We start from the raw sequence: 27,299 nt of genomic DNA, 5'->3' as shown, positions 1-27,299 counted from the left end.
TTTTAGAGGAATTTATACAAAAGTCCTGAAACCACAAGGTTCTTACCACCTGAAAACCAGCTCCATAACAGACAAATTAGACACTTGTGAGTTTGCTGGAATTTGCTTTAAAAATAACAAGGCTGGTCCAAGATATTGGAAGAAAATTATATTCTTTTAAAGAAAATGAAAATATCCTCAAGGGAAAAACTTAATTTAAGTCAAATCCTGTCCTTTTGTCGTGGAGCCCCGTGCCCCGCGCGTAGACACAGGCTTTCCTGAAGCGCGGCCAGGGCGCCCCTCTCATCGCTCCTGAGCGAGACCTGGGGCTGGACCCGCACGGGGATTTTCCCGAGCTGAGCAGGGGGTTGGGGGGGGCCCAAGCCAGGAGCCCTGTAAGAGGGAGCAGGGCAACAACTGGGGCCGCAAACACCCATCAAAGTCCCCAGGACCAATTCCCACAGAGACCACGTGGCCACAGGCAGTGCCGTTTGCAAGCCCCCTCCCCAAGGGTGTCATTCCTCATCCCCTCCTGGGACCCCGCCTAAGCCAGGCACCCTTCCACCCACCAGCAGGCACTGCGCTAGGAGATGCAGGAACACCCATGTCCCCACCAGCCCCGCCTTCCAGACCACACCCTGCCTGGGAGTGCGCTTTGCGAGGTGGGGGCGGGGGGCGGGTCCCAGGCCCCTGAACAACGGACAGCAGCTCCCACCCAGGAATGCAGCCAGGTCACCTCGCACCCCTGGCCAGGGAAGGGGCCATCTCCAGCCTGGTGACCCACAGCCTACCCTGAGGCTGCAGGGCGCAGGGGGCCTCCAAGTGGAAAGCTGGTGATGGGGTGGGTAGGAGGCAGGGCCCGCAGGGAAGTGACTTGAGCAGGCACAGACGGTGAATAAATAGAAGCTTCCACGCGGGGATCCGGCCCCTGCAGACAGCAGCTCGGTGGGAAAGTGGGATTGGAGGGAGCTCCCCCGACACTGACCGGGGCCACCCACGCGGGGCCGTCCCTCCACACCCACACCCACCCCGGCCCAAGGACGGGTTTTCCCCTGCTCAGAGCTCAGTGACGTGCACAGTGGGTGAGGGAAGAGGCCCAGGTTGGAGGCGCCGCAGGTGGCAACGACGACACAGCAGGTGGCCTGCCAGGGGGTAGCAACGGCGTCCCTCCTCCCCGCTCAGCTGCAGCCCGCAGTCCTAGGGAAGAACACAGCCCCCAGCCCCAGAGTCAGCAGACAAGCACACATCAGAGGTCACGAGGAGGGGGGAGGGACGGGGGAGGTGGGGGGCACAGATCTGCAGGGTGCCGCATGACAACATAAAGACTCTTCCGCCGGGCGCAGGGGTTCACACCTGTAATCCCAGCAATTTGGGAGGCTGAGGCGGCTGGATCATCGATTCGGTCAGGAGTTCGAGACCAGCCCAGCCAACGTGGTGAAACCCTGTCTCTACTAAAAATACAAAATTAGCCGGGCATAGTGGCACATGACTGTAATCCCAGCTACTTGGGAGGCTGAGGCTGGAGAATCGCTTGAACCCGGGAGACAAAGGTTGCAGAGAGTAGAGAGCCTGCCATTGCATTCCAGCCTGGGTGACAACAGCGAAACTCCGTCTCAAAAAAAAAAAAAAAAAAAAAGACTCTTCCTCTGCCAGAGAGGGGATGGGAAGCCCGGCGTGGAGCACTGGAGACTGCTGGAGCTGCCTCTCAGGCATCCAAGAGGAAGTCACTGGATATAAGTCAGACTGCGGGGAGAGGGCTGGGCAGTCAACGTGGGTGTCAGCATAAAAACCTGATGGTTTGGGTGTTTTTTGTTTATTCGTTTGTTGTTGTTTGTTTGAGACAGGGTCTCTCACTGTCGCCCAGGCTGGAATGCAGTGTCTGGATCCCGGCTCACTGCAGCCTCGACCTCCAGGGCTCAAGTGATCCTCCCACCTCAGCCTCCTGAGTAGCTGGGACCACTGGCGCACCCTGCCATGCCCTGTGAATTTTGTTTATTTTTTGTAGTGATGGGGTTTCATGTTGCTCAGGCTGGTCTAGAACTCCTGACCTCAAGTGATCCTTCACCTCGGCCTCCCAAAATGCTAGGATTACAGGCATGAGCCACCGTGCCTGGCCTGTTTTTTCTTTATTAGACAGGGTCTCACTCTGTCGCCCAGGCTGGAGTGCAGTGGTGCGATCTCAGCTCACTGCAGCCTCAAACTCCTGGGCTCAAGCAGTCCTCCCACCTCAGCCTACCAAGTAGCTGGGACTACAGACACGTGCCACCACGCCCGGCTAATTTTTTTTCCCTTGTATTTTGTAGACATGGCGTCTTGCTATGCTGATCAGGCTGATCTTGAACCCCTGGCTTCACAACCATCCTCCCACCTCGGCCTCCCAAAGTGCTGGGATTGTAGGCGTGAGCCACCGCACCCAGCCAAACGTGTTTTTTTTTTCTTTTTTTTTTGAGACGGAGTCTTGCTCTGCTGCCCAGGCTGCAGTGCAGTGGCACAATCTCAGCTCACTGCAAGCTCCACCTCCCGGGTTCACGCCATTCTCCTGCCTCAGCCTCCGGAGTAACTGGGACTACAGGCGCCCGCTACCACGCCCGGCTAATTTTTTGTATCTTTAGCAGAGACGGGGTTTCACCATGTTAGCCAGGATAGTCTCCATCTCCTGACCTCGTGATCCACCCGCCTTGGCCTCCCAAAGTGCTGGGATTACAGGCGGGAGCCACCGCGCCCGGTCACGTGATGGTTTTTAAAAACAAAACAGGAGACTACCTCTTCCAGGAGGTGCAGATCACTAGAAAAGAGAAGAGGGCAAACAGCAGAACCTTCCATGAGGAGGTGGGAAGAGAAGAGGCCTGGGCAGAAGAGATTCAAGGAGAAACGAAAGTGAAGAAAACCACAACCTGGCAGCCCCCAGGGCAAAGTGAAGCAAGTGCATGGAGGAGGGAGCGGCCCTGTGCTCGAAGCTGCTGGGGGGCCCAGAAGGAAGTGTCCACCAGTTCCCGCCACACAGGGGTCCCTGGAGCAGGGTGAAGGGATGAATGCCACCCCCAGGTGGTCTGAAGAGGCAATGGTGAGAGGACCTGGAGACACCAGGGGAAGCAGGGGGCTGGCTTCAAGTACCTTATCTCACAGTTTTTACCTTTGTGGGCTCGGGGCTGGAATGCTGGCAGCTTTGACCCGTTACCCAGAGCCCCTGACACCAACACCTGGCCCGCCCTGCACAGGGAAGGGAGCTGGGCTGCTGCAGTGGCACCACATCACTCCTTTCCCTGGTCTCGTGTCTGTCCCACCACAGGCCACTGGCTGGGCCCTGCTACCAACCGCTGCACACCAGGCCAGGGACGAGTGTGGGTCCCGGAGGTATCAGTCCCCATCCAACAGCCTCGCCGCAGCACAGCAACGCCACCAGCCGCCTGCCCTGCTCTGACTCTCAGCGTCAACCTTTTGCTGCGCTCGGTACTGGACAATCCCCAGGGAACCGCACAGTCTACAGAACGGCCCAGCAAGTGGAGGGACGCAGAGGTCCTGTTAGTGCTGGAGGGGAGCCCTAGCCCCTCTGCAAACCATCCCTGCTCCTTGTCCTCCTTCCTGGGTACCCTGACACAATCGGTGCTCCCATGGGGCCACTCGCCTGCACCCAGCAGACCTTGTCACCCAAGGGATCCCTGATTGCTACTGCAGATTCCCCACTGCCACTTGCTCTGCTCTTCCTGGGGCACGGTTGCTGGCAGCCTTCTGGTTCTCCTACCCAGGCCTCCTCAGCCTCCCTTTGTGGCCACTTCACCTGTGTGTGTCCTTAAGTGACGGCGCTCCCTGAGCTATCCTGACCCCCACTCCTTCTTTTCCCCTGGCTTCAGCTGCCATCCCTGCGTCCATCATGGGACCCTTGCTTCCCGCCAGAATGGAGGAACAGAAATTGGATTTCCCCTCCCACCTTCAACAACGAGAGCAACAGGCTAAACAGATGACAGTGACTCTCAGACCCCGGACAACAGACCAGGGAGGCCCATAATCTCTCAGAGAAGAGAAATCTGGCAAGTGTACCCCACAACACCCGACTGACCGCCTGGAGACTGCTCCGGCTGCCCAGGGGAGCCCCGTGGTCTCCTTGAGTTGAGAATCTGGGGAGACCAAGGCAACTGGAATTCCCAGGGCCAAGATTCAGAGAAGGCCTGGTGTGTGGCTCAAGCCTGTAATCCCAGCACTTTGGGAGGCCAAGGCGGGTGGATCACTTGAAGTCAGGAGTTTGAGACCAACCCAGCCAACATGGTGAAACCCTGTCTCTACTAAAAACACAAAAACTAGCCGGGTGTGGTGGTGGGTGCCTGTAGTCCCAGCTACTCAGGAGGCTGAGGCAGCAGAATTGCTTGAACCCAGGAGGCGGAGCTTGCAGTGAGCTGAGATAGTGCCACTGCACTGCAGCCTGGGCAACAGAGTGAGACTCGTCTCAAAAAAAAAAAAAAAAAAAAGATTCAGAGAAGACAGCGCCACACACCAGTGACCCCAAATTCCCACAGCTGTTGGCAGGGTCGCTGAACCCCTGCCCACTTACAGGTCTACTGGACATCTCCAGCTACCAAAAACGAGAGCATCTCATCCCCTCTTCCCCCCGCCCTCACTCTTTGCTGAGGTTCTCATGAACACCTCCCAACCCCCAACCCCCAACCCCCAACCCCCAACCCCCCACATCCAGACACTTGGCAAATCCCATCCTTTCTATGGCCTAACCATCACTCAACTCAGCCCACTTCCGTGAACCTAGGCCCCAACCCTGACTCCTCCAGCTGCTCAGGGAGCACCTGCCTTCACTCCCTCCCCCGGTTCACTCGCTACAGGGCAGGAAAAGGACAGGTAGAATGGGGTAGACGCCATAAAATAGGTGAGGCCGGCACGGTGGCTCACGTTGCAGTCCCAGCACTTTGGGAGGCCAAGGCAGGTGGATCGCTTGAGCCCAGGAGTTCAAGACCAGCCTGAGTAACATGATGAAACCCCATCTCTACTAAAATTAACTAAATTAGCTCAATGTGGTGGTGCGAGCCTGTGGTGATAGCTACTCAGGAGGCTGAGGTAAGAAGATAGCGTGAGCCAGGAGGTTGAGGCTCCAGTGAGCTATGATCATGACATTGCACTCCAGTCTGAGTAACAGAGTCAGATCTTGTCTCTAATAAATAAAAATTAAAAAAAAAATTTTTTTTTGAGACAGAGTCTCACTCTTGTTGCCCAGGCTAGAGTGCAATGGCACAATCTCGGCTCACTGCAACCTCTGCCTCCCAGGTTCAAGCGATTCTCCGACCTCAGCCTCCTGAGTAGCTGGGACTACAGATGCCCGCCACCATGCCTAGCTAATTTTTGTATTTTTAGTAGAGATGGGGTTTCACCATGTTGGCCAGGCTGGTCTCAAACTCCTGACCTCAGGTGATCCACCCGCCTCAGCCTCCCAAAGTGCTGGGATTACAGGTGTGAACCACCGAGCCCGGCAAAACTAAAATTTTGATAAGGTGAGCCCACAGAACACCCGGAGAGGAGAGCCCTGTGGGAGGAGGCCCGCCCCAGTTGCCAGCCTCCTGGGGGCCCAGGCTCACCTCACAGTGGTAACACGCCACGTGGTAGTCTCTGTCCATGGACACCACACGGATGGTTGTCTCGCAGCCCTGGAGGAAGAGAAGTTCACACACGATGAGCATGCGGGGACTGGAGGCAAACTGTGTGAGTGTGCGCTCCCACATACCACGCTCCTGTCCCAGCAGAGGCGCACGCCTGCCCCAGGGAGCACTGCCACGCTGCTTCCATGGGGCGGGACAGGCACCAGCAGGTGCACACACACAGACACATCCGGGCCTTAGGCGTCCTCCACGGCCACAGCCACAGCACACACAAAGGCCCACAAGAGTGTCACGTGGATGTCAATGGATGTGGACATTATTTTCACCTCATTGATTCTTTTCTTTTTTTTTTTTGAGACAGGGTCTCTCTCTGTTGCCCAGGCTGGAGTGCGGCAGTGCAATCACAGCTCACTGCGGCCTCAAACTCCTGGGCTCAAGCAATCCTCCTGCCTTAGCCTCCCAAGTAGCTGGGACTACAGGCGTACACAACCACACCCAGCTAATTTTTTATTTTCTTTGTAGAGATGTGGTCTCACTAGGCGGCCCAGGCTGGTCTCAAACTCCTGGCTTCAGGCAATCATCCCACCTCGGCCTCCCAAAGTGCTGGGCATTACAGGCGTGGGCCCCTGTGCCTGGCCTGTTTTCACTTCCTTGGAGTCTCGAAAGGGTACTGCCAGTTCTGCTTCACCAGGCACACCAGCCTGGGACAGAGCCAGCACTGTGGGAAGACCCCAGGCCAGGAGAGCTGCAGCACCCATGGGTGGCTCCGCACAGACCATGTCCATCTCTCATCTGCTCCCCCAGCACCCCCATCTCAGCCTGCAGAGCTGAGAAGACCCAGGGAACAGCCCTTCCATCAGTGAAGAATGGAGCGGAGGCTGGCAGTGGGGCAGCCGAGCAGCAGGGGCCACCACTTCCCTCGACCTCATGCCAGGGGACAGCTGTACCTCACGTGCACAAGCACGACACACATCCCTCAGCCCTGAAGGATCTGCAGAGAAGCACCTGCTCATCCCTCCCACTGTGGCCCAAGACCTGGGCTAGACTCAGGCTGGACATGGAAGCAGCCAGCTGGGCCAGGCACCTGATCATCTCTGGGTGAGTGGCTCCTACCTGTGCAGGGAGGATAGGACGGGCACAGGAGGCGCATTTTGGTGCAAAAACCCTAGAGAAATAAAGGAAACCAGAAGTGATCAGCTGAGTGACCAGAGGCCAAGGGCACAAGCACAGGTGCTCCTACAGGAACCCCCTGACGTGGCCCAAGCATCAGGCCCTCTCTCCCTATGTGCACACCTCGGGGCAGACAGGGAACAGCTTCTGCCATGCCTTCCTGTACTGACCTCTTCTTTTTTTTTTTAATAGAAATGGGGTCTTACTATGTTGCCCAGGTGAACTCAAACTCCTGAGTTCAAGCGATCCACCCACCTGGACCTCCCAAAGTGCTGGGATTACAGGCATGAGCCACCACGCCCGGCCCTGGCCTCTTATCCGACTGCCTATTTCATCTCCACCCAATCACCTCCTCCAGGATGGCTTCAGGTTCTGCTCTGCCATCCGCCCCCATATTTCCTGTGAGTTCCCCCTTCTCCCTAATGTCCACGTCTGGGACACCACTAGCTAGGACCACTGTGAGACCTGGCTTCACCCTGAGTACCAGGGATCTCTGCCCAGGACTCCAATCCCATGGAAGGCCCCGCTCAGAACCAGAGCTCCCAGGAATAAACCTGGAGTAGCTCCCAGGAATAAACCTGGAGTCACAGTAGGAGGAAACAGATCGGGGATCAGACAGGCAGGAAAAGGGGGCTGCAGAGATCCCAAGCCCCTGCCCCAGCCGGAAGAGGCCTGGCCTGGCAGGAGATGGAGGGAGGAGGGGGAGAGACGGTGGCTACTGCAGCCAGGAGGGTCCCCTGTGCCAGGAGTAGAGAAGCACGCAGGCCACGATAGGGAGAGAAGAGGCAAAAGACAGCTGGTGGCCGGACCACCGGGAGAGGGGATGCAGGCAGAGACACATGCCTGCCCCAAGCCCGGGTGCACAAGGGGAGGTGGAGGGCAAAAGGCCAAGAATGAAGGGCAGTCAGTCCAGCAGGAAAAAATGCTTCCAGAGGAGCCAGGGAGGACAGCCCGAGTCCCGCCTGCTCCACAGCGCCAGCAACTTACGTGTGATAGTCTCGCACGCAGTAGATATTGTTCTCCACGTCCACGGTGAAGGGAACCCCATCCAGGCACTCATTGCACACAGAGCACCGGAAGCAGCCTGGGTGGTAGGACTTGCCCAGGGCCTGCAGGATCTGCGGGTGGGGCGCACTGAGGGATCAGCACGGGCAGCAGGCTCAGCACCACCCCAGGAGAGGCTCTGGCTCTGAACCCCTGGCAGGTCTGGAGCAGGGGAGAGGGCAGGGTCCTCAGACTCCACCCACGTCAGAGGGGCTCCAGGAGGCTAGGGCAGGGACTCACCATTTCCATGATGAGATGTCCACACACGCTGCACTTGTCAGCCGTCTGCTGGAACCCGGAGTACTGGGAGGGGACACAGGATCCACGACATTGTGTGACAAAGGGGCACTTGCGGCACAGCTAGCACCTGCCTCCTGGCCTCAGGTCCCCACTTGAGTCAGAATGAGGGTCCCTGCCCCACCTCCCACCCCTGGCACTGCCAGGGCACAGCTTGGACTCACCAGGAAGTCCTCCTGGCAGTATACTTTCTCACCCACGTTGTAGAACGCCTTCCCACGGAGTCGTCTCCCTGCAAGGGTGAGGGTTGAGAGGGGTCCCTGGAACGCTAGAGACCAGGGATGGAGCCGCTCTTCCAGCTCTCAGCACCCTCCTCCAACAGATGAGACACTGGGTTATGGGTGGTTTTCTAAATTTCCCTTTAATATTATGTTGTTATTGTTATAATAATAAAATTTCAGAAAAAAATAAACAGAACACATTGTCGATAGATTATTGCAAAAGGTTGACAAATCAAATATATGAAGAAATATTTTGCTAATGTAAATACATGTGTTGGTTAATAAACACATTCACTTTAAGATCAGTTGAATTCAGAGCAAATTTTCGAGAATGAATTTTTTTTTTTTTTTTTTTTTTTTTTTTTGAGACAGAGTCTCACCGTGTCACCGTGCCACCGTGTCCAGGCTGGAGTGCAGTGGCGTGATTTCAGCTCACTGCAACCTCTGACTCCCGGGTTCAAGCGATTCTCCTGCCTCACCCTCCCAAGTAGCTGGGACTACAGGTGCCCAGCTAATTTTTGTATTTTTAGTAGAGACGGGGCTTCACTATGTTAGCCAGGCTGGTATTTTTTTTTTTTTAAGACAGAGTCTCGCTCTGTCACCTAGGCTGGAGTGCAATGGCACAATCATGGCTCACTGCAGCCTCAACCTCCCAAGCTCAAGTGATCCTCCCAGAGGAGGCTAAGGCAGGAGGATCGCTTGAGCCCAGGAGTTCAAGACCAGCCTGGGCAACATAGCAAGACCCTGTCTCTAGGACAAAAAAAAAAATTAGCCAGTCGTGGTGGTACATGTCTGTAGTCCCACTAGTCATTGTAGGGCTGAGGCAGGAGAATCACTTGGGCCCAGGAGGTCAAGGCTGCAGTGAGCCGTGATTGGGCCACTGCACTTCAGCCTGGATGAAGACGTAAGACCCTGCTTCTTAAAAAAAAAAAAAAAAAGACATTGAACAAAAGATCAGCCATTAAAGAGTATGCACTATAGGAATGCATTTATATGAAGTTCTAGAATGGACAAAACTCTTCTACAGTGGTAGAAATCAGAATACCAGTTGGGCAAATGTGATGGGGGACATACAGGGATCAACTGAAAAAGGGCAAGATAGGGCCAGGCGCGGTGGCTCATGCCTGTAATCCCAGCACTTTGGGAGGCCAAGGCGGATGGATCACGAGATCAGGAGACCATACTGGCTAACATGGTGAAACCACACCTCTACTAAAAATACAAAAAATTAGCCGGGCATGGTGTTGCGTGCCTGTAGTCCCAGCTACTCAGGAGGCTGAGGCAGGAGAATCGCTTGAAACTGGGACATGGAGGTGGCAGTGAGCTGAGCTCTCGCCACTGCACTCCAGCCTCAGTGACAGAGCGAGACACTGTCTCAAAAAAAAAGGGGGGGCACAAGATAGAAGTTTCTAGGGTATTTTACTGGGTGAGGTGACTCACACCTGTAATCCCAGCACTGTGGGAGGCCAAGGCAGGTGGATCACGAAGTCAGGAGATCGAGACCATCCTGGCCAACACGGTGAAATCTCGTCTCACTAAAAAAATACAAAAATTAGCTGGGAGTGGTGGCGCATGCCTGTAATCCCAGCTACTCAGGAGGCTGAGGCGAAGAATCGCTTGAACCAGGGAGACGGAGGTTGCAGTGAGCTGAGATCATACCACCACACTCCAGTCTGGCAACAGAGTGAGACTGTCTCAAAACAAAAAAAAATTAAAATTAAAATTTAAAAATGTGCAAATACATAAAAGATGTCTGATTAAGGCAAGGTCTGGAAGAACAGTGGGCAAACCAAGAGTGGATATTTATTAGGGTGGTTGGATTACAGTTCCTTTTTTTCTTGTTATAACTTTGTCTAGGTTAAACTATACTTATAGTTTACGTTGGGTGTAAAATTGTGATCAAAAATAAATTGTAGGCCAGGCGTGGTGGCTCACACCTGTACTCCCAGCACTTTGAGAGCCCGAGGCAGGCAGATCACCTGAGCTCAAGAGTTTGAGACCAGCCTGGCCAACATGGTAAAACCCCATCTCTACCTAAAAGTACAAAAAAAAAAAAAAAAATTAGCCAAGACTGGTGGCATGTGTGCCTGTAATCCCAGCTACTTGGGAGGCTGAGGCAGGAGAATCTCTTGAAACCGGGAGGCAGAGGCTGCAGTGAGCCGAGATCACTCCACTGCACTCCAGCCTGGGCAATAGATTAAGACTGTCTCAACAACAACAACAAAAATAGATTACAGGAAAAAGAAATATTAGTCGTATGTCCAGACAGGCAGAAGGTCCTTCATGGGCTTCTGACGCTGCTCCCAGGCAGCTGGGTGACATTAGTGCCCTGCGTGGCACAGAGGCTCCACAGCTGACGACCAGGAGGCAGCCTGCCCTACAGCCAGCAAAAGGCTCCTCAGGGGCCCCACGCCTCCTCCCCAGACAGAGTCCTCCACAGCCCAGCCTGGGCCAGAGTCGAGTGGTCCATCTGCCTGGACTCAGGTGCAAGGGGGTTTGAGGGGAATGGGGATGATGTGGCAGGTCCCCTTCACAGAGCTACCCAGGGCACGAGGTTACCTACCACACGAGTCACAGGTGAAGCAGTCAGTGTGATAAAGACTCCCCATTGCCTGGCACGCCTGCCGGGCTCCATAGATGCCAAGCCCACACTTGATGCAAATGCCTAGGAGAGGAGAGGCAGGAGAGAGCAGGGGTTAGCGCCACAGCCTATGCCACACCGACGGACTCCCCGTCTTGACATCGCCCACCTGCTTGACCTTGGGGATGCTAACTTTCCTAGGCCAACATCACTCGATTACTGATGACCGACATGGGCACCATCAGCGTGGCCACGACCCAGGGATTGCTGCTGCTGCTCTCTGAGGACTCAAGGGCTTGGCTGAACACCCAGTGCAGAGTCGGAGCTAATCAAAGCTGTCCATCACAAACTGTTCTGACAGATTCTTTTGGTTTTTGATTTATAAATAGGGACAGAGTCTTACTATGTTGCCCAGGCTGGTTTCAAACTCCTGGGTTAAAGCGATCCTCCCGCCTTGGCCTCCCAAATTGCTGGCATTACAGGCATGAGCCACTGCACCCGACCACTTTTAGGTTTTTTTTGGGAGGGAGACAGGATCTCGCTCTGTCCCACAGGCTGGAGTGCAGTGGTGCAATCACAGCTCACTGCAGCCTCGACCTCCTACGCTCAAGCGATCCTCCAGCCTCAGCCTCCCAAGTAGCTAGGACTTCTGGCACATGCCATTACGCACAGCTAATTTTTTCTTTTGTAGAGACAGGGTATTGCTATGTTGCCCAGTTGCCCAGGGTGCGCTCAAGCAATTCCTGGGCTCAAGCAATCCTCCTGCCTGGGCTTCCCAAAGTGCTGCAATTACAGGCGTGAGTCACCACACCCAGCCTATCATGGTATCTTTATACTGAGACAGTTGTTTTAAGCCCTTTCATCCATGGCCTGCTCTTGGACTGAGGGAAAATCCTTCATGCTGTTTGTGAACCAAATCCTGTTCTTCAACATGTTTTGTGACCCAGACACAAAGAATGAAGACCACACGGGCACTCTGGGGCAGTCACTACCCCTCTGCAGCCACTCTGTCCTCCTCTGTACCCACTCTGTTCTCCTCTGTACCCACTCTGTCCTCCTCTGTACACCAGGGTCCACTTATTCTCTTGGTCAGTCAGCACACAGATGAATCACATGCCCCTAAGGTCAGGCACCACTCAGTCTGCAATGCACCCAGGTCCCCACCCTCAAGAAGCTTGCATCCAGTGGAAGGGGGCAGAGAACAGCAGTCAAATAACGTCAGGCAGAGACAAGTGCTACGGCGTTGGATGCAGGATTTTTTTTTTTTTTTTTAGATAGAGTCTCACTCTGTCGCCCAGGCTGGAGTGCAGCGGTGCGATCTCGACTCACTGCAACCTCCACCTCCCAGGTTCATGCGATCCTCCTGCCTCAGCCTCCCGAGTAGCTGGGATTACAGGCATGTGCCACCACACCTGGCTAATTTTTTGTATTTTTAGTAGAGACAGGGTTTCACCATGTTGGCCAGGCTGGTCATGGACTCCTGACCTCAGGTGATTCACCCACCTTGGCCTCCCAAAGTGCTGCAATTACAGGTGTGAGCCACTGCTCCCAGCTTTTTTTTTTTTTTTTTTTTTAAGAGTCTTGCTCTGTTGCCTAGGCTGGAGTGCAGTGGTGTAATCATAGCTCACTGCAGCCTTGACATCCTGGGCTCAAGCAATCCTCCCACCTCGGCCTCCCAAGAAGCTGGGATCACAGGCAAGTACTGCTATGCCTGGCCAAGAATGTGTGATTTTTAAACCGGGTATTCACAGAAGCCTCACTCACAAGGTGATATTTGAGCAAAGGTCTGAAGGAAATAAGGAAGGGGGCTGGGTGCAGTGGCTCACGCCTGTAATCCCAACACTTTGGGAGGCCGAAGCGGGAGGATCACTTGAGCCCAAGAGTTCCAGACTAGCCTGGGCAACATAGCAAGATCCTCATCTCTACAAAAAATTTTTTAAATATCCAGGCATGGTGGCATGCACCTGTGGTCCCCGTTACTCAGGAGTCTGAGGCAGGAGGATCACTTAAGCCTGGGAGTTTGAGGCTGCAGTGAGCTATGATCATATCACTGCACTCCAGCCTGGGTAAGAGAGTGAGATGTCTCCAAAAAAAAGAAGAGGCCAGGCGCAATGGCTCACACCTGTAATCCCAGCACTTTGGGAGGCCGAGGTGGGTGGATCAGGAGGTCAGGAGTTCAAGACCAGCCTGGCCATGATAGTGAAACCCCGTCTCTACTAAAAATACAAAAATTAGCCGGGCGAGGTGGCAGGCACCTGTAATCCCAGCTACTTGGCAGCCTGAGGCAGCAGAATCACTTAAACCTGGGGGGCGGAGGTTGCGGTGAGCCGAGATTGCGCCACTGCACTCCAGCCTGGCTGACAGAGTAAGACTCTGTCTCAAAGGAAAAAAAAAAAAAAAAAGGAAGAAGAAAGACATGAGGGTCGCTGCTGTGCAGGTGCCTACGATCAGTGGATAGAATCAGGGACCATACCTGTGTACTCAGCATGCAGCGGGGAAAGTGGAAAGGAGAGGGGTGACCAGCAACGCCAGGGCCAAGCCTGGCTCTAGCCTCAGGGCACTCCCTGGCCAGCCCTCCTGGAAACCCAGACAGTAGGCAAGTAGCCCACACATCTCGTGTCCCCTTTACAGGGTCACCCAGGGCCTCCCTTGCCACACAGGACATGAAGATGGCCTCCACCTGCCCTCTGGACCGTAAATCTGCCAGCTCCAGGCCATGCTGCCCTGCCCCGACCCTGCTTTCTCCTTTCATCTCTCTCCTTAAATAACCTCCTCCACCAGCCGCCCCATTCCCCGCCTTCCCTCAGTCAACAAAGAGAGCATGGCCCACACTTGGTTATCTCCTAGCCGTCCCCATCTACGGACTTTCCACTCTGATCTTGCTAGTGGGTGGCCCACCCCCTCCTCTCTGGTGTCCAGGATGCAGCCTGCACCCAGCTTTCTGGGTCTTCATCTCCCTTCCTGCTTTCCTGGGTACCCCCTGCTCTGCCCAGGGCCTCCCATGCCTCACTCCCACTTGGTAGAGAGAAGGTCAGTTCAGATGCCTTCAGAACCAGGCAGGGGCCGGGCGCAATGGCTCACGCCTGTAATCCCAACACTTTGGGAGGCCGAGGAGGGTCGATCACTTGAGGCCAGGAGTTTCAGACCAGCCTGACCAACATAGTGAAACCTCATCTCTACTAAAAATATAAAAATTAGCCGGGCGTGGTGGTGCACACTGTAATCCCAGTTGCTTGGGAGGCAGAGGTGAGAGAATCGCTTGAATCTGGGAGGCGGAGGTTGCAGTGAGCCAAGATCACACCACTGCACTCCAGCCTGGGTGACAGAGCAAGACTCCATCTCAAAAAAAAAAAAAAAAAAAAAAAAAGCAGGCAGGGACCAGGCTTGGTGGCTCATGCCACTTTGGGAGTCTGAGACAGGAAGATCACTTGAGGCCAGGAGTTCAGGCTGCAGTGAGCTGTGATCGCACCACTGCACTCCAGCCTGGGCAACAGAGCTAGATCCTGTCTCTAAAAAAAAAAATTAAAAATAAAAAGAAACAAAGGGAAGGGGCCAATGAAAAGAGGAGAACTGAAGGTGCAGGAGGTGGAGGTTGGTGATAGAAGGACCCTTGTCCTCTCAGACGGCAGGAGAGTCAGACCCACATGTACTGGAGCACCTACAGGGGAGGGGCAGGACGGTGGTGGAGACAGACTGCAACTGCTGACCTCAAGATTCCAAGTGAAGTCAAAAGCAAAGGTAGGGGTCCCAGGTGGGAGGAAGGTTGTTGAGAAAATAAGCGAGGAAACTGACAAAGGCGGCCAGGCACGGTGACTCACGCCTGTAATCCCAGCACTTTGGGAGGCCAAGGTGGGTGGATCATGAGGTCAGGAGATCGAGACCATCCTGGTTAACATAGTGAAACCCTGTCTCTACTAAAAATACAAAATATTAGCCGGGTGTAGCGGCGTGCACCTGTAATCCCAGCTACTTGGAAGGCTGAGCCAGGAGAATCGCTTGAACCTGGGAGGCAGAGGTTGTGGTGAGCTGAGATCTCACCATTGAACTCTAGCCTGGGCAACAAGAGCGAAACTCTGTCTCAAAAAAAAAAAACAAACAAACAAACTGACAAAGCCTTAGGGTGTCAGTGGTGCCAGGCTGCGCGGTGAGGATGACAAACCTCCCACGGTCCTGAGGGCTTCCTCAGAGCCCTTCCCAGCCTGGTATAGTGGCCGCAGAGGGGGTCAAAGCATGGGCTCAGAATCGGGGTTCTGCTGGGCAGATGGCGATTACAGGAATGAGAGGAACTGCTGAGAAGCAGACCGGGGTTACCACTAAAGACTGCTGGAGTGAAGGGAAAACAGGGCGTGGCCCTGGGAGTGGGTGGCTGAAGAGAAGGCAAGGAGGTCACCAAAGTTGAAGAGGTTCCGGAAGCCCGAGGCTGTTGGCTGGCTAATGGCAGCGGAACTTGGGGAGGGGAGAGGGGAAAGTTCCAAAGACATCAGTGAATGGCAGAGAGTGACCAAGAGGTCAGCTGGTACCAGGGCCAAGGACAGGAAGGGATGAGGGGTTGGACAGAGGAAAAAAAAGCTCTGGCCAGACGTAGTGGCTCCCGCCTGTAATCCCAACACTGGGAAGCCAAAGAGGGAGGATCGCCTGAATCCAGAAGTTCAAGACCAGCCTGGACAACAAAGCAAGATCTCAGCTCTACAAAACATAAAAAAATTTAGCCGAGCATGGTGATGCACACCTGTGATCTCAGCTACTCAGGAGGCTGAAGCAGGAGGATTGCTTAAGCCCAAGAGTTCAAGGCTGCAACGAGCGCTGATCTCACCACTGCACTCCAGCCTAGGTGACAGGGTGAGACCCTGTCTCTAAAAAAAAAAAAAAAAAAAATTTAATTTAAAACAAAAAAGCCACCCTCTGAGGACGAGGTTTATCAGAGATCACTCGAGCTTATGCTACCTGCAGACTTCCTTTTGTAAAATGCTGTGTATTATTCTGGTTGAACTCTACGAAACTGCGAATTTTGTAGCTCAACAAAGTCAAATATCATCAGAACCATATAGTTCAAACAAATAGTTGCCCATATTTTTTAAAATCAGGAAAGTGGGCCGGGCATAGTGGCTCACGCCTGTAATCCCAGCACTTTGAGAGGCCGAGGCAGGTGGATCACCTGAGGTCAGAAACTCGAGACAAGCCTGGCCAACATGGTGAAACCTCATCTCTACTAAAAATACAAAAATTAGCCGGGCATGGAGGTACGCACCTGTAATCCCAGCTACTGAGGAGGCTGAGCCAGGAGAATCACTTGAACCCGGAGGTGGAGGCTGCAGTGAGCTGAGATTGCACCATTGCACTCTAGCCTGGGCGACAGAGCGAGACTCCGTCTCAAAAAAGTTTAAAAAAATAAAGTAAACAAAATCAGGAAAGTATTACTAAATCTCAATTTCTAGCTTTTCTTGAAAACAAAATAAAAAAGGTCTATCATCACTCCTCTAACACTCTCACAGCGCTACAACAGCCCGATCTGAGCAGTTTTTTTTTGTTGTTGTTGTTGTTTTTTCAAAAAGACAAGACAGGATCTCACTCTGTTATCCAGGCCAGAGGGCAGTGGCACGATCATAGCTCATTGCAGCCTGGAACTCCTGGGTTCAAGTGATCCTCCCACCTCAGCCTCCCAAGCAGCTGAGAACACAGGTGAGTGCCACCATGCCCAGCTGATTTTTAAAATTTTTTGTAGAGACAAGGTCTCACTATGTTGCCCACACTGGTCTCAAACTACTGGGCTCAAGTAATCCTCCCACCTCAGCCTCCCAAAGTGCTGGGATTACAGGTGTGAGCCACCGTGCCTGGCCTAGCAGCTCCTCCTTAGAAAAAAAATGTGCTACCACACCCTACCGTCTTGTACCATCTCCACATTACCTGCCTGGGACCTCAGCCACCCCTATATCATATAAAGATTCAGGGGTGTCTACAGAACACCCACCTCCCCCAGGCTCTGCAGTACACAGGGGCTGGGAAATGGGCCCTCTCCCCTGCAGAGGGCACCGGAAAGCGTGCCCTTCAAAAGTCAGCCCCAGCCTCTATTCCTGGCACCTGCCTGGCACGGGAGATGACAGCTTCTGGCACATCTCCCTGCTCCCAGGCCATCCAACAGGCGCCACGAGACCTGCCCAGCCACAGAGTCTCACTATGACCTCACAGATGGGAGGCGCTCTCCATCCCAAAGCAGGCGCACCTCCTCTTAGCCCACACACGCCCTCGACCACCTGAGCCCTCTGGGCTGCAACCCCTGGGGGGAAGAGCGGGGCAATCTCTCATCCCGCCTGGCCTCCTCTGCTCATTCTTCCCTCTCTCTGGAATGCCCCCACCTGGCCCCTCACTGACAGCCTCCTCACCCCTCAAGATCCAGTTCAGGGCCGGGCACGGTGGCTCACGCCTGTAATCCCAACATTTTGGGAGGCAGAGGCAGGCGGATCATGAGGTCAGGAGAGCGAGACCATCCTGGCCAACATGGTGAAACCCCGTCTCTACTGAAAATACAAAAACTAGCTGGGCGTGGTGGCGCATGCCTGTAATCCCAGCTACTGAGGAGGCTGAGGCAGGAGAATCGCTTGAACCAGAGAGTCGGAGGTTGCAGTGAGCCAAGATCACGCCACTGCACTCCAGCCTGGCGACAGAGCGAGATTCCGTCTCATAAAAAAAAAAAAAAAAAAAAAAAAAAAAAGATCCAGTTCAGGGCAGCTGTGAGCTGCTGACACCATTGAACGCTCAAAGACACAAACCCCAGGACGGCCACGGTCCCAGGCATGGTGACCATCCATCCACCAAAGCCAGGTGCTTAATACAGAAGGCGGGTTGGGAAGTTCTCTCCCCAGGCCCCACAGTATACCTCTGCCCCGCTCACAATCTCACCCGAAGAGCTGTCCTAAGAATTAGAGATCAGGGGGCCTGGGCCACACTGGGAAGTGGAGGCTGTCAGGCTGCTGGGCTTTGCAGATGCACCTGCAGCAGGATTCCTTTAGGAAACATCCTATGTCTGCAGCAGGATTCCTTTAGGAAACATCCTATGTCTACAGCACAGTCCGGGCGAGGGCAGCCCCGTGTGACTGGCACGGTTCCCCTCTCCCGCAAAGTGGGCTTTTCTTCCCTCACACAAGTCTCCCTCTCCAGCCGATACCATCACCAAAGCCTGGGTCAGGCGGTATCCGGTGGTACCTGGGCCACTCCACCTCCCGGTTGCTGTCCACACCCATACCGTGGCGGGGCAGAAGGGGAAGCACCCCTTTCTGCCCATCACGAAGCATGAAAGGATCAGATAGGATGAGAGCGCCAAATGTAAAGAACAAAAGATCAGGCCGGGCACACTGGCTCAAGCCTGTAATCCCAGCACCTTGGGAGGCCGAGGAGGGCGGATCGCTTGAGCCCAGGAGTTTAAGACCAGCCTGGGCAACATAGAGAGACTCTGTCTCTACAAAAAAAAAAAAAAAAAAAAAAAGAAGAAGAAGAAGAAGAAGAAAAGCTGGGCATGGTGGTGTGCACCTGTAGTCCCAGCTTCTAGGGAGGCTGAGGCGAGAGGATTGCTTAAGCCTGAGAGGCGAAGGCTACAGTGAGCCGAGAACGCGCCGCTGCACTCCAGTCTGGGCGACAGAGAAAGACCCTGTCTCAAAAAAAAAAAAAGAACAAAGAAAAAAGAAAAAAAAAGAAGAAAAAAAATTATCAGAAAATGGCTCAGTGTGCCCATGAACCTGACTTGCCCGTTAAGTTAGGAACCGCGCATCAACTCATTCGGCCAGAACCCCTCGTGTGTCAGGGAACCCAGAGGCAGGCGTGAAGCTGGTGCTGGGGATCCAGGCGCACTCACTCACCCTCTGCGCTCCCCAGTCCCCGGGGGATGCACCTTCCTCGTCCCAACCCCGTGTGCCGCTGCACCCCCAGCCAGCCCGGTGCTCTCCTCCGCTGATCCGGCCGCCTACCCGAGGCCGTCTCGGAACCCCGGACCCCAGCCGTGCGCGCAGGGAACTGCGGGGCCGAGCTCGCTCACCGAAGTAGTCCCGCGCCGTGCGCGCCTCGAGCGCCCGCTCCAGCTCCCGGGTGAGCGCCTCCAGCCGCCGCTCGGCCGCGCTTGGGCCGCCCTCCCGGCCGGGGGGCAGCGGGAGTGCAGGCAGCAGGAAGGGGGCCGGCCCCGCAGGCTCCGGGGAGCGAGCGGGCGCGGGGCAGGCGCCGGGCGGGAGGAGGTCAACGTAGGCGCCGGCCGAGCCCCGGGAACCGAGGCTGGACACGCTGGAGCGGGCGCTGCCCACCGACGGCGGCCCGAGGCCGGGACGCGGGTCCGAGCGGCCGGAGCGCGGGCTGCCGTGGCGTTGGTCGTAGCCCAGGCTGATGCCGCTGGAGCGGGCGCTGCCGCCGCCGCCGCCGTCGGACCCCGCCAGGCTGGCCCGTGGGCTGCCCGCAGGCTGCGCGCTGAGCTCCGGGACCGCCGCGCGCCGGGGACCCCGCTCCCCGCGGCTCAGTCCGTCCGCCCCGGCCTCGGGGCCGCCGCCGCCCTTCCCTCTGCGGCCCAGCGCGGGCGCCGCCTCGTCTCCAGGCCCAGGCCGCGGCCCCCGCCGCCCCCGGCCCGGAGAGCCGCACCCGGGCTCCAGCTCCCGCAGGGCCAGCCCGGCCAGGAGCAGGGCCGCCTCGTCCGCGCCCGCCCGGGAGCGCTGCATGGCCCGGCCCGCCGGCCCTGGCGCGTCACCTCCGCCTCCGCTTCCCGCCGCCGCTCCGGCCGGGCCGCCGCATCGTCCGCCCGAAGCCCGGAGCCCGCCCCGGGACCCCTGGGCGCGGGGCGGGGCGGGGCCGGCGCCGGGCCGGGGTCGTTCCGGCGGCCACGCGCGAGCCGGGGGACGCGGCGCCCTGCTCGGCGGCGCGCGCGGCGGAGGAATGTAAGCTCCTAGGCGCCGGGCCGCGCCCCCTCCTCGCCGCGGCCTTGCGCGGGGCGGAGGGACTCCTTTGCGGGGGCAGGAATGCGAGGAAGGAGACGGCGCTGCGGCCTCTGGAATGTGGGGGGAGTGGCGGCGGCCGCGCTGCGCCGGGACCTCGGAGGGGCGGGGAGGCCAGGCCAGGACGCAGGGGCGGGCGGCGGAGGCACCGCGGGGAGAGCCCGGGGTCTGCGGGGCGCCCGGGCCGTCGGGCCGCTGAGAAGAGCTCGGATTTCCGCAGGCTGAGCTGGAGGCAGCTGCCGCCATCCGAGCCGGAGAGATCCAAGTAGTCGACAGCGTTCCCCACATCCTGCCCCATCTCCCTTCCCTGCGCCGCCTCGCTCTCCGGCCCTGCAGGGCCGACCCAGCTCAGCTTGGAGCCCACGGCGCTGCGCCCGTCCCACGCCCGGGAACACTGTGCGCCTGGCGCAGATGCGTCCCCACGACTCCCTGCCTGGCCCGGGGCCATGTGGCCGCACACGGGCCTCTGGAGCCCCCATCTGACTGCTGGGGAAGGCGCCCAGAGCTAGGAGCGGGTTGGTTAGGGACTGGTCCTCGCGCTGGGTCGCTTCGCCCAGGCCCCCAAGGCCAGGCCAGAAGCAGGCCTCAGGCTGAGAGCCGGTGGGCGGCGAGGCTCCCCTGTGGCCATCACAGGCAGTCCCCGTGAAATATGGGGACTCCTCCCTTTTCCAGCAGCTGCACCCAGGATGGTGGGTGAGGCTTCGAGGGGAGGTCCTGAAACCGGCGGGGCCATAGGGGCCACATAGGTGGGGAATCGAGAGGTGACTAGGGCTTCGTGCCCAAGGACACAACTAAAATCCCTTGTACAAGTCACACGGTTCTAGGGAAGAAAACCAAACCGTTATCTGTCAGGGCCTGATGGATCCAGGAAAAGTGTTGCCTGAAAGAGTACTGTTTTCCAGGCCCTCTCTGCTCAGAGATTTTCGGGAAGGCGCCTACAGTGGCTCAGCGCGCAGGGAGCCCGCACGGGGAACTGTCCCGGCCAGACCGCCCAGGGCAGTGTGCCCTCAACACCACTGAGCACCCGCTGGGGCCGCTAACCCCAGCACCTTCCCATAGCCTGCGGAGTTCCAGCCCCTGCCCCACCAAGGTATGGGAAGTGGAAGCAAGCATTTCGTGTGCGCGGAGGGTGGGGGAGTTGCGCTGTTTTGTTTTTTTGAGACAAGGTGTCGCTCTGTCCCCCAGGCTGGAGTACAGTGGTGTGATCACAGCTCACAGTGATCACACACACCCCACAGTCTTGACCTCCTGGGTTCAAGCAATCCTCCCACCTCGGACTCCTGAGTACCTAGGAGTACAGGCGCACACCACCACACAAAATGCTGAGATTACAGGCATGAGCCTCCGTGCGGGGTCTAGAAGCCAGCATTTGGGAGAGCAAATACCCAGGGAAGCCACGACATGAAAAATGGTCTACCTTTCTAATGAGAAAGGAAAAGCCAGTTCAGTCATATCACATTTCATGGACTGCATTATCTACTATTTAAAAATTACAATATTGGCAGGACTGTGGTGAAACAGTTGCACATATGCTACTGGTATGAGTGCAAATTGGGATATCCTTTTGGGAAGAGCAGTTTGGTGGTGTCAGCATCCGCACAAACGAACACGAACACTTAGAAGCAGTAATACTGCTGCTAAAAATCTATTCAAGGGAAGTTATCAAAAATGCAGACAATAATCCAATCACAACCGTGTCATATAATCCCAACATCATTTAGGTAATCTACAGCGGTCCCCAACCTTTTTGGCACCAGGGACTGGTTTTGTGGAAGACAGTTTTTCCACAGACAGGGATAGGGAGGGTGGGAATGGCTTCAGGATGATTCAAGGGCATTATATTTATTGTGCACTTTATTTCTATTATTATTACATTGTAATATGTAATGAAATAATTATACAACTCACCATACCATAGAAACAGTGGGAGCCCTGTGCTTGTTTTTCCTGCAACTAGACGGTCCCATCTGGGGGTGATGGGAGACAGTGACAGATCATCAGGCATTAGATTCTCATAAAGAGCACACAGCCTAGGTCCTTTGCATGCACAGTTCACAATAGGCTTCGTGCTCCTGTGAGAATCGAGGTGGGACTCAGGTGGTAATGCTCCCTTGCCTCAGCTCACCTCCTGCTGTGTGGCCCAGTTCCTAACAGGCCGTGGTATACTGGTCTGTGGCCCAGGGGTTGGGGACCCCTGATCTATTCTGTCCTAGGATCTCCAGCCTTCTGAAAAGACACTCAAAGGGAGCTCTCTGCATTTAAAGGCAGCTGTTGGGCTGAGTGTGATGTAATCCCAGTGCTTTGAGAGGCCAGTATGGGAGGATCGCTTAAGGCCAAGAGTTCAAGACCAGTCTGGGAAACATAGTGAGATTCCATCCCTACAAAACACTAAAACTTAGCTGCTAACGGTGGCACATGCCTGTAGTCCCAGGTATTTTGGGAATCTAAGGTGATGCTTGAGCCCAGGAGGTCAAGGCTACAGTGAGCAGTGATGGCACCACTGCACTTCAGCCTAGATGACAGAACGAGATTCATCTCTACAATAAAAAATAAAAAATTAAACTGGTGCGGTGATGGGCACTTGTAGTTCAGCTATTCGGGAGACAGAGGCGGGAGGATTACTTGAGCCCAGGGGTCTGAGGTTACAGTGAGCTATAACTGTGCCACCATACTCTGGCCTGGGTGACAGAGCAGGACCCTGTCTCTACAAAAACAATAAAGTCAAATATTTAATAACTGTTCTGGGTGGGCACAGTGGCTCACTGCTGTAATCCCAGAACATTGGGAGGCTGAGACAGGCGGATCACTTGAGCTCAGGAGTTCGAGACCAGCCTGGCCAACATAGCGAAAACCTGTCTCTATTAAAATAAAAATTAAAAAATTAGCCGGGTGTAGTGGTGCACGCCTGTAATCCCAGCTACTTGGGAGGCTGAGGCACAAGAATCGCTTGAACCCAGGAGGCAGAGGTTGCAGTGAGCCAAGATGACACCACTGCATTCCAGCCTGGGTGACAGAGCAATACCCTGCCTCCAGAATAATAATAATAATAATAATAATGGAGGAGGAGGAGGAGGGGGAGGGGGAGGGGGAGGGGGAGGGGGAGGGGGAGGAGGAGGAGGAGGAGGAAAGAAGAAGAAGAAGAAGAAGAAACTGTTCTTTCCCCACCTGCCCATTTAGAGCTTTCAAGATTTAAACTATATTCACATCCAGGGTCAGCTAAAACCTATTACTTGCTCTACTAGTAATAAATGACAACCACAAAACCTAGAAACAACCTAAAATGTTTGATATTTACCATTAGAATAGTTTAAGTACATCCTTGAAGTGGGAAATACATTAAGCAGTTATATTCAAAAGATTTAATGAATGGCTTGGGAATCAGACTATTGCGATGTTAGGTGGATTCGAAGCAGTCTGCAGAATTGTGGGGTCTCATCTCTACATTACCCAAATGTCCCCCTGACCCCATCTTCTGTCTCCTCACTCCAGGGGTATTGAGTGATCTCAACAGACTGGCTCCTTCTGTCTGAGATGCACAGTCCAGGAGAAGGAAGGGGATGGGGCTCTCTCAAGAGATTTAAAGCACTGTCCATGGACTCAATGTCCAGCCCCCATTGATGCCCCCTCTGTCCTCCCCTGTTGCAGGAATGTTCTTTGTGTTCACCTCTCTCTGGGCATTTTCCTCCTGAGTCCAGTGGTATGCTGGTAAATGTCTAACAACCAGCTCTCTGGAGAGGAATTTGTATAAATCAGGAGCCCTGATGTGTAGCATTTGCCAATTACCATAGTGTAAATACTCCCAGCATGGCCAATTTCAAGCTATAAATATGGGGCCACTGAACTGAGCTGGAAAGAAATGGGTATAACCAGTTCTTACAAGCTGGGATAAGCTGGCTCCACACACCACTGCCTGAGTCCCACTGTTCCAAAGGAGGGGTTTCACTACACTGTGGCTTCCAGTTTATCATCCTCTCAGGTTAACTGGTCTTCCCTTTGTTTAAGCAAAGACACACTTGGAGGCTGGAACAGGACATGTTCAATCTAGTCTTGCACCATGTCCTGAACCACCATCATCATCATCTTCCCAGAACCCAGGAGCTAACCCTACCCAGACTCTGTCCACGCCATGGTGATTTTTTGTTTGTTTGTTTTTTGTTTTGAGACGGAGTTTCACTCTTGTTGCCTAGGCTGGAGTGCAATGGCGTGATATCGGCTCACCGCAACCACTGCAACCTCCACCTCCCAGCCAGGTTCAAGCCATTCTCCTACCTCAGCCTCCCAAGTAGCTGGAATTACAGACATCCACCGCCATGCCTGGCTAACTTTTGTGTGTGTGTGTGTGTGTGTGTATGTGTGTGTGTATATGTATATACGTGTATATATATGTATGTGTATATATGTATGTATGTGTATATATATATTATGTATGTGTGTGTGTGTGTGTGTGTGTGTGTGTGTGTGTGTATATATATATATTTTTTTTTTTTTTTTAGTAGAGACAGGGTTTCACCATGTTGGCCAGGCTGGTCTCGAACTCCTGACCTCAGGTGATCCACCCGCCTCGGCCTCCCAGAGTGCTGGGATTACAGGTGTGAGCCACCATGCCCGGCCTACAATGGTGATTTTTTAAGGAGCGCCCCCCCCCCGCCATGCCCCTCCTTGTAATCTAGCTTCCATCAGACCTCCTTAATTGTCTGTACTGTATGGACCCCAGGTATTGACAGAATTCAAGGGTTTTCTCATGGAGTCCTAGGCCACTTGTCAATCAGCTGTGACTGGATAATGGGTTTTGAGGGAAGGGGAATGGCAGCCAAATTCCACATGAAGTTTCTGGGACCCATACTTCTTTCTCCTTAGCCTATGACAGTTTTTACCCTTGTCGAATTTCCGGCACCAGTCTCTCTCCTGAAGCACACACACCTTTCCAGCTCAGCTCCTGGGGGCCACTCCTCCCACACACAGCACCAGGCTCAAGATGCACGTTCTGTCCTATCCACTGGGAGGGCTTTTTCCATCCCCTCTTCTCTGAGCACCCACCCTGTGTGCTGCCAGGCTGAGAGGCAGCTTCCAGGAGCTCTAAGAGTCATAGAAACCAACCTCATACTCAAAAATGTAATACCAGGCTGGGCACCCAAGGGAATTTTTCCATCCCCTCTTCTCTGAGGCCCCACTCTTTCTGCCAGATTGAGTCTAACTTCAATCTCTCCTGGTCCTGTTATCCCCTTTAGGCCTCTCTGAGGATGCAAGAAGATTCAAAGCATTGATCATTGAAGCCCTGGATAGATTGGGGAACCAATCTAAGAATTAAGGCTAAGACATGATACTTGCAGCTTGCTTCCTTCCTGTTTCCGTGGGGGTTTTTGTTTTTTGTTGTTGCTGTTTGGTGTGTGTGTGTGTCTGTAACATGATCCCACTCTGTCATCCGGGCTGGAGTGCAGTAATGCGATCATGGCTCAGCTCACTGCAGCTTCGAACTCCTGGTCTCCAGTGATCCTCCCACCTCAGCCTCCAGGTTAGCTAGGACTACGGCGCATGCCACCATGCCAAACTAATTTTTTTTGTATTTTTTTTTTTTTTCGTAGAGTGAGGTTTCACCATGTTGCCCAAATTCCTGGACTCAAGCAATCCTCCTGCCTTGACCTCCCCAAGTGCTGGGATTACAGGTGCAAAGCACTGCATCTGGCAAAGGCCCTCTTTTCTTGTCTTGAAGCCTTACCATGCATGCAGGAATGGGAATTTCTGCCCAAACTTTGTACCGTGGTAAAAACCCCCAGCCAATCTACAGCTCAATGGTGAGGACCTATTTGGGGATGCCCAGATTAATGGAGCTTTTGGTATTATTATTTTTTGAGACAGGGTCTCACTCTCTTGGCCAGGCTGCAGTGCTGTGATCACACCTCAGCCTCAACTTCCTGGCTTAAGTGATCCTCCCACCTGAGCCTCTCAAGTAGCTGGGACCACACACACATGCCACCATGCCTGGCTAATTTTTTACTTTTTGTAGTGATAGGGTCTCACTATGTTGCCCAGGCTGGTCTTGAACTCCTGGGCTCAGATGACCCTCCTGCCTCAGCCTCCCAAGGTGCTAGGATTACAGGCATGAGCCACCATGCCCAACCTGGCATTATGCTTTTCAGTATGAGGTTGGTGTTTATGACTTCCAAACCTCCTGGAAGCTGCTGCTGTAACCAACTGGGACATCTGCCTCTCAGTGTGGCAGCACAAAAGGTGTGGGTACTCAGATCTCCAACTTACCACCTACTGCTGTCAAAATGACATGAGGAGTTGGGTTTTCACGCACACCAGTCTTTAGTTCATTGTGCTTTCAAAGGTTTCTACCCAGGCTGGCAACAGCGGTAACATTTTCCACCGAGTGCAACACTGCACAGGGCAGGGATGTAATTTGTGTTGACAGAATGGCTGAATGACATCGTCTGCACAGTGCCTAAATTTCCTAAGATTGGTTGATCTGAGAACCAAAGTAAACCATTGAAAGACTCTGAAGTGCAAAGCCTGAGGACCTTCTCAGACGCTATACGTTCTGGTAAAGCTTTTGCTCAGAATCTTCCCCGATCTGTGAGTCATCACTTGTTGCTAGACTTAAAATTTTTAAAACTGGCATGAGTCAGAGACATTTAGCAAAACTTCCTAAAATGTTACTTTACCAGGAGATAATTGTCTTCAAAACATAGCCAAACTACACAGTGGCGTTGTAGCCCTGTAGCTCAACTGTTGATTTTTAATTTTTTTAGTTTGAGTTCTGAAATTTCTCAAATAAGCTTTTGGATGCAATGTGTTTTGAATTGGATGCAGGAAAAAGAAAATGTTCCTTCTGTGAGCAGAATGCAAATAATGTGCTCCCAGTGTGAAATAAAAATACTTCTCTAAATATATCCTCCCTCAAAATGGTCAAACAGACCTCAGGAATACTGCTTTAAAATGCAAAGAAACAGGAGGTCCTCCCTACCTCTACATGTCACAATGACTAGAAACAACTGCTGACATTTTTTCTTATCTGATCTTTTTGGGTTTTCTTTACTTTTCACATTTTGTTTATTCATGTATTTATTTTTTTGAGACAGTCTCACTCTGTCACCCAGGCTGGAGCGCAATGACACCATCTCAGCTGACTGCAACCTCTGCCTCCTGGGTTCAAGCAACTCACATGTCTCAGCCTCCCAAGTAGCTGGGATTACAGGTGTGCACCACCACACCCAGCTAATTTTTCTATTTTTTTAGTAGAGATGAGGTTTCACCATGTTGGCCAGACGGGTCTCGAACTCCTGGCCTCAAGCGATCTATCTGCCTTGGCCTCCCAAAGTGCTGGGATTACAGGCATGGGCCACCTCACCTGGCCCACATTTTTGTTTTTTGTGTATTACAAAAGGCTGGTAAGTGGCTTACATTTGCCCATGTTCCTTGGGTGTAGGCCAAGTCCACGTCAGAC

At 54.1% G+C, this 27,299-nt stretch overlaps 1 protein-coding gene across 3 annotated transcripts; it reads right to left on the bottom strand.

The window, feature by feature from the left end:
- Positions 1–133: 133 nt before the first annotated feature.
- Positions 134–19,875, bottom strand: WTIP (WT1 interacting protein). 3 transcript variants are annotated; one of them, XR_008495714.2, is made up of 9 exons: positions 18,916–19,873; positions 10,872–10,973; positions 8,252–8,319; positions 8,031–8,093; positions 7,734–7,864; positions 6,690–6,741; positions 5,556–5,624; positions 771–1,176; positions 134–372 (listed from the first exon to the last, which is right to left on the bottom strand). XR_008495714.2 is itself a non-coding variant. In XM_063657525.1 (9 exons), exons 1-8 carry the CDS (start codon positions 19,577–19,579, stop codon positions 1,036–1,038), a joined length of 1,290 nt encoding a protein of 429 aa, XP_063513595.1. In that variant the 5' UTR covers positions 19,580–19,875; the 3' UTR covers positions 134–907; positions 1,008–1,035. The 3 variants fall into 3 exon arrangements, 2 of the variants coding, with proteins under 2 accessions (XP_063513595.1, XP_054318868.2); XM_063657525.1 differs by having other exon boundaries at positions 134–907; positions 1,008–1,176; positions 18,916–19,875; XM_054462893.2 differs by having other exon boundaries at positions 134–1,176.
- Between the last annotated feature and the right edge of the window lie 7,424 nt (positions 19,876–27,299).

The sequence above is a fragment of the Pongo pygmaeus genome, chromosome 20 (genome assembly GCF_028885625.2).
Source record: "Pongo pygmaeus isolate AG05252 chromosome 20, NHGRI_mPonPyg2-v2.0_pri, whole genome shotgun sequence".
Lineage (NCBI taxonomy): Eukaryota > Metazoa > Chordata > Mammalia > Primates > Hominidae > Pongo > Pongo pygmaeus.
This window is presented reverse-complemented; position numbering and strand designations above follow the sequence as displayed.

Bases quoted from the DNA above. Each gene is read 5' to 3' on its own strand.
- WTIP (XM_063657525.1), bottom strand. From the start codon at position 19,579: ATGCAGCGCTCCCGGGCGGGCGCGGACGAGGCGGCCCTGCTCCTGGCC. The intron at 8,094-8,251 runs GTGAGTCCAAGC...GTCCCCTCCCAG, and splicing joins ACTGCCAGGAGGACTTCCTG to TACTCCGGGTTCCAGCAGAC. The intron at 1,177-5,555 runs GTGAGCCTGGGC...GTTCTTCCCTAG, and splicing joins TGGCGTGTTACCACTGTGAG to GACTGCGGGCTGCAGCTGAG.